At 40.0% G+C, this 7112-nt stretch overlaps 1 protein-coding gene across 1 annotated transcript; it reads left to right on the top strand.

Annotated features, from left to right (window-relative positions):
- The first annotated feature begins 572 nt into the window (after positions 1-572).
- On the top strand, positions 573-1065 carry PAM16 (presequence translocase associated motor 16). The gene is given in 2 exon segments (XM_062200268.1): positions 573-738; positions 741-1065. Coding segments are annotated over 2 exon segments (378 nt in total). The 5' UTR covers positions 573-627; the 3' UTR covers positions 1008-1065.
- Positions 1066-7112: the final 6047 nt, after the last annotated feature.

Here is a 7112-nt window from a genome sequence, read left to right as displayed (position 1 = left end):
CCAAGTGCTTGGGCCCTGCACCCCATGGGAGACCAGGAAGAAGCACCTGGCTCCTGGCTTCAGATCAGCGCGGTGCAACAGCTGCATCGTGCCAGCCATGGCGGCCATTGGAGGGTGAACCAATGGTAAAGGAAGACCTTTCTCTCTGTCTCTCTCTCTCACTGTCCACTCTGCCTGTCAAAAAAAAAAAAAAAAAAAAAAAAAAGAATGTGCTTTATCTGTTTCTTAATCAGATGGTATATTTTTTCTATCATACTCTGAGGGTCAAATTTGCAAAAATTTGCTCACAAAATACAGTTATTTTATTGTCTAAGAGAATTTAGTGATATCCTCTGTCTTATTTAGCCTTTGCTTTATTTGAGACTTATATCCAATTTACATTTAATAGAATTATTGATATTTGGGTATTATAATTGTACATTACATTTATTATATCATTTTAATTTTCTTTTGTTGCCACCTACTTTTACATTAGTAATTGTGTATTAATCTATTTTTCTGGTTTACACTGACTTAGAATTTTATAATTCTTCTATTTGGTAAACACTAGGAACAAGAACATGCACCTTTGAGCCGGGCCCCGAGGCAGGAAGCCAGAAGCGTCGCCCCTGCCTCGGAGCGGCCGCCATGGCCAAGTACCTGGCCCAGATCATTGTGATGGGCGCACAGGTGGTGGGCAAGGCCTTTGCACGGGCCCTGCGGCAGGAAATTGCAGCCAGCCGGGCAGCAGCTGACGCCCCGGGGGCCGCGCCGGCCACCAGTCTGCAGCTGCTTCCAGCCTCTCAGGCCTGAGTCTCCAGGAGGCACAGCAGATCCTCAACGTCTCCAAGCTGAGCCCTGAGGAGATCCAGAAGAACTACGAGCACCTGTTTAAGGTGAATGACAAGTCCGTGGGCGGCTCCTTCTATCTGCAGTCCAAGGTGGTCCCTGCGAAGGAGCGCCTGGATGAGGAGCTCAGGATCCAGGCCCAGGAGGATGGAGAGAGAGGGCAGGCACCCAAAACGTGACGGCTTGACTCCCTGCGCCACCCCACCTCCTCTAATTTATAGTTCGGTAATAAATGTCTGTCCTAAAGAGCAAAAATAGATTGTTAAAAATAATAAAAGACAGTTATAGAGATAGATATATATATATATATATATATATATAGAGAGAGAGAGAGAGAGAGAGAGAGAGAGAGAGAAAGAGAGAGAGAGCGCTTCCATCGTCCAGCTTACTCCTCAAATATCTGTAAGAGCCCCAGGCTGGAGGCCAGAGTCAGAAATCAGGAACTCAACCTAGATATGCCACATGAGTGGCAAAGATCTGACAACTTGAGCCTTTATTGAGTGCTTCTAGGGTACAAAGCAGCTAACTAGAATCTAGAGCAGAGCTGAGACTTGAACCCAGACACTCCAATACTGGACACTCCAAAATGGGACAGCCAATGTGGGATGTGCACACCCCAGTAGCACCTTAATAGCTCCACTGGATGCCTACCCAATAATTGGTCACTTTTAAACCTACCTTGCATTCTTGGAATAAACCTCATATTATAATGACAGATTATATTTTATATTTGTATTGACTTTGTAAGAATTTTGAAGAATATATTTGTATCTCAGTTTTTAAGATTTTCTTTTAATATATTAAAGGAATGATGGTCTCTTGTATTCAGTTTAAAAGCATTCTCTCCTCTTTAATTTTAATTAAATTTTCTAGAAAGTTTATATAAAAGCAGAATTATTTCTTCCTAAATAATTTAATGGAATTTACCAGTGAAGCGGTCTGGTTTTAGTTCTGGAAGCTTTCTCTACTTAGTGTGTGTCTACATACTTGTAAACAAGTGGTTACTTGTGGGCAAGTTGAAAAAACAATACAGAGAATTCCTTTCATCTTGATCTAATAAATGTTAAATTATTTTTGAGGATTGAAGATTTTTAAATAAAATTCAGTAATGTAAATTTATATAAGACTATTCAGATCTTTACATTTATTTCGAAGTGAGTTTTGGTAGTTTTGATGTTCAAGAAATTTGTCTATTGCATCTATATTTTGACTATCAAAAGAATATTCTCAATATTCCCTTATTATTCTCTATCTGAAGAATCTCTGGAGATGTTATGTTTTCATTCCTGATACAGTAATTTGTTTCTTCATCTTCTGCGACCCGTTTGACCCTTATCAGTTTAACTGATCTTCTCAAAGAACCAACTTTTAGCCTCATTGATTAGCTCTTTTATTTTTGTTTTCTACTTTACTAACTTCTACTCTGATCTTTATCCTTTCCTTCATCCTGTTATTAATTTTCTCTTAATTTTAATCTTCCTTTTTAGTTTCTTTAAAATGTTATCACTTTATTATTCAAAATATTTTGTTTATATGTAATACTTATACCTTTTATTGGATACAATGTGATTTTTGTTTGTTTTTGTTTTAGTTTTTTTTTGACAGGCAGAGTGGACAGAGAAACAGAGAGAAAGGTCTTCCTTTGCCTTGGTTCACCCTCCAATGGCCCCCGTGGCCAGCCCGCTGCGGCCGGCGCGCCGCGCTGATCCAATGGCAGGAGCCAGGTACTTCTCCTGGTCTCCCATGGGGTGCAGGGCCCAAGCATTTGGGCCATCCTCCACTGCACTCCTGGACCACAGCAGAGAGCTGGCCTGGAAGAGGGGCAACCGGGACAGGATCGGTGCCCCAACCGGGACTAGAACCCGGTGTGCTGGCGCCGCAAGGCGGAGGATTAGCCTAGTGAGCCGCGGTGCCAGCTGATACAATGTGATTTTAAGGTTGAAGATGAGATCATTGATTTGAGATGTAATTTTCAAAAGTTGAACTATAATAGGAATTTCTTTCTAAGGTCTGTTTTAGTGATATATAATTGACAATGTCACATTTCTGTTTTATTAAGTTCAAAATATGCTGCAATTTCCTAATGACATGTTTTCCTTTATTTAACCTTATGATATTTATAATTGTGTTATTTACCTTCTAAATATTTTGGGATTTTTAAGATCTTTTAATTTTTATGTTAATTACATTATGTCCTGATAGCATAGTTTTGTAAAAATTCATTTCAAATGTTTTTTTTTTTTAAGATTTATTTATTTATTTGAAATTCAGAGTTACAGAGAGATGGAGAAACACAAAGAGAGAGACCTTCCATTCACTGGCTCACATCTCAGGTGGGCCAGGCTGAAGCTAGGACTCAAGAGCTTCATCTGATTGCCCATATGAATGGCAGGGCCCAAGCACTTGGGCCATCTTCTGCTTCTTTTCCCAGGCCACTAGCAAAGCACTGGATTAGATGTGGAGAAGCTGGGACACAAGCCAGCATCCATATGAGATGCCAACACTGCCACAACACTGGCACCTCATTTCAAATTTATTGAGACCTGACTCACGGAATGATTACTGTTTCTGATGATCTGCACTGTTTTGCTCAGATTCAGATACACATGTGGACTGAACCATTTTCCTTCTTCCCAAAGGACTTCCTTCAGTACGTCTTTAGTGCAGGTCTGGTGATTATTGCTTTCAGTTTTGATGCTTCTGAAGTGTTTTGATTTTATCATCATTTGTGAGAGATAACTTCACTGGGTGGTGAATTCTAGATTATCAATTTTTTTCTTATGCTACTTTATGGATGTTATCTCACTGTCTTCATATTTGCATTTTGCTCCATGAGAAATTTACTTTAATCTTTGTCTTAATTCTCTTTATGTGATTTTTTCCTCACACTTTACTTAATGATTTTCTTATTACTAGCTTTAAGAAATTTTACCATAATGTGACTTTATGTAGTTTTCTATATTTAGCATTCTTTCAGTTTTTTAATATGTTGATCCAGAATTTTCATGTTTGAATTTTTTTGCCTATTATTTATTCAATTGTTTTGCACTCCTCTCCTTTAAGGACTTTAACTATACAATACTCTACTCATCATTTCTGGGTATTTTTACTTTCTGTGCTTAGTTTTAATATTTTCTAATGCTGTGGTGGTTTAGAAAGTGCCTCCAGGCAGTGAGTCCATGTGCACATGCAACTCACCACATGCATAACTTTGATTTTCAAATTAATAAATAATTTTTTTAAAAATAAAAAAACTTGTGATACTTATCGCCTAATGCCTGAAGTAGTAGATTCATGTATTCCATGTTGTTACATTTTTAAAATGTTGTTAGCATAACTTCATTAGCTACAATCCTGTTTTGGACAGAATTGCAAGTATGGTAATCAGAGTTTTTTTTTTTTTAATAAAAATATGAGCTCTCCTAATAGATTTAAGGCTTCCTAGAATCTGGGGCCATGTGTTAAACTTTTGTATTAAGTCAAGTATACTGTTTCCATAGAATAGCATTGCAAAATATCTCTTAATAACATGATGGTTGGATTTTTTTTAACATAAAAAAGAAACATATGACCAGAGACAAGGCATAGCATGCAATGCTGATCAAGCATAAAGCTATTGGGAATGGTGCTTCTAAAACTCTACTGCACCATTTTCAAATTTAAAGACATGCATAGCACAGGTTAAACTAATAGTTTCAAGTAATTTTATTTTAAAAGGTCATTGATATATTACAGTATTTTTGAAATTGAGAAAATGTAAAGATAATGAAAGGCTATGCTTGTGAAGGTGAAATTTGCATACAACTGAGAGCATCTGTCTCCTGTGGCAAAACATTAACTAGGTTAAGTGACATTAAAGGACAGGTGGTGAGAGTGACAGGAAGGACACTATTTGAAAGGATGAATATACATCTGCATATTTGAGCACAATGGAGAGAGTATCATAATTTCACCAAGTCCAGGGGAATTTTCCTAAAGGTTTTTCAATCAAAAATATTTGACAAAAATAGTATGTTTTAAAGAATTTGTGTCTTATGTATTGCTGTGTTCAATGTTGAGGAATGGTAATTGTTATTCTTTTTCCAGTTAAACATTTGTAAACCTAGGCAGCCTAGTAAAAATACACTGTAATGTTTTAAATTCCATTTTCTGGTTGCATTGCAGCACATCGTCCACTAGATGGAGAACTCTACCTATTAGATGTCTATAAAGAGGCTCCAATTCAAAGCAGCGCACCTGATTGAGCTCCTAAGATGAGGATGGCTGTTTATTCACTCCTTTTCTTCTCAGCACGTTCACAGCAACTACTGTGTGCCAACCTGAATAGCTGGGATACAAAGTGGTAGAAGACACAGTGACTATTTTGAAGGTTCCTACAGATTGTGAAAGGAAGGACAAATATGTAACCCGTTCATCAAACTACAAAATGATAAGTACTGTGACAGTAAGGAGCTTTGAGAGCCCCTGATGAGGAACATCTGAAATATTTGGCTTTGCCTTGCTTTTAACATTACATTGTTAAAAAGAGAAGCAAAAAACAGAAGTAGACAGAGACAATTTTATGACGGAAGGACTGATGTTTAAAAAGCACTAGGGGGTGGATGTTTGGGGGTGGGTTTAAAGTCATCACTGGGGAAGCCCACATTGCACATTAGAGCTCCTGGTTCAGTTCAGCTTCTCTGCTTTCCATGCAGCTTTCTGCTAGTGCACACGCTGAGAGGCAGCAGGTGATGGTGAACGCACTCTGGTCCCTGCCCACATGTGGGTGACCTCAGTGGGATTCTAGTTTCCTGGCTTCAACCTGACACAGACTTGGCTGTTGTAAATATCTGTGGAGTGAACCAGCAGATGGGAAAGCTCTGCCGCTTTTTGTCTTTATCTCTGCATTCCGAATAAAATGAAAATAATAAAATAATTTTTAAAAATATCAAAATAAGGCCGGCGCCGCGGCTCAATAGGCTAATCCTCTGCCTTGCGGCGCCGGCACACCGGGATCTAGTCCTGGTCGGGGAGCCGGATTCTGTCCCGGTTGCCCCTCTTCCAGGCCAGCTCTCTGCTGTGGCCAGGGAGTGCAGTGGAGGATGGCCCAAGTACTTGGGCCCTGCACCCCATGGGAGACCAGGAGAAGCACCTGGCTCCTGCCATCAGATCAGCGCGGTGCGCCGGCCACAGCACGCCAGCCGCGGGGGCCATTGGAGGGTGAACCAATGGCAAAAAGGAAGACCTTTCTCTCTGTCTCTCTCATTGTCCACTCTACCTGTCAAAAAAAAATCAAAATAAAATATTTTTGATATATTGATATTTTTAAATATCAAAATATTTTAATGCAATCAATAGTTATTATTCTCTAGTGTGTCCATATGCATACCAAGATATTCAGGTCTCCAATGGGAAGCAAAGGACTCATTCTTCCATTCATTCACTGCTTTAGAAATCACAGCATCGGGTTGAGTTTAAATAAGTACACAATTAACTATAATGGTAACTATAATGTGGGAAGTGCTATTCTATGAAGCCTGAAGCTTTCTTTGTTTTTTTTTTTTTTTTAAGATTTTATTTATTCATTTGAGAGGTAGAGTTGTAGACAGTGAGAGGGAGAAACAGAGAGAAAGTTTCCGTCCGCTGGTTCACTCCCCAGTGGCCGCACCAGTCAGAGCTGTGCCGCCCCGAAGCCAGGAGCCAGGTGCTTCTTCTCGGTCTCCCACGCGAGTACAGGGGCACAAAGACTTGGGCCATCTTCTACTGCTTTTCCAGGCCACAGCAGAGAGCTGGATTGGAAGAGGAGCAGCCGGGACTAAAACCGGAGCCCATATGAGTTGCTGGCGCTGCAACAGCACTGCAGGCAGAAGATTAACCCACTGTGCCACTTCAATGGCCCTGGAGCCTGAAGCTCTCTGAGATAAGATTAACTTCTAGCTTTACCTGAGAGCAACCACATAAAGGATCTTCTCTGAACACGTAAGGTTCTAACTAGAAAAGCGACCAAGGACCTCCCTTCAGCAAGGAGGAAGCACCAAGGAAAATCAGCAATGACACAGGGCTCCACACTGTTGTCAAGGCTTCCTCTGACTGTGGCAGTGTGGTTACCTCACCTGCCCTGCATCCTCAGGTGTGCCAGGTAAGTTTTCTGGGCACCGACATTTCTTCTCTATTAAGAAGCTGACAAGACAGACACAATCCCTATATTTCATCTCAAAAATCTTCAGTTCAAAGACAAAGAGGTGGGAATGTGAATGTTTTATTTAGAGGATGGGAAATCTGCATTTCTGGCTAAAATGCAAAGT

Source organism: Lepus europaeus, chromosome 9 (genome assembly GCF_033115175.1).
Source record: "Lepus europaeus isolate LE1 chromosome 9, mLepTim1.pri, whole genome shotgun sequence".
Classification (NCBI taxonomy): Eukaryota; Metazoa; Chordata; class Mammalia; order Lagomorpha; family Leporidae; genus Lepus; species Lepus europaeus.
This window is presented reverse-complemented; position numbering and strand designations above follow the sequence as displayed.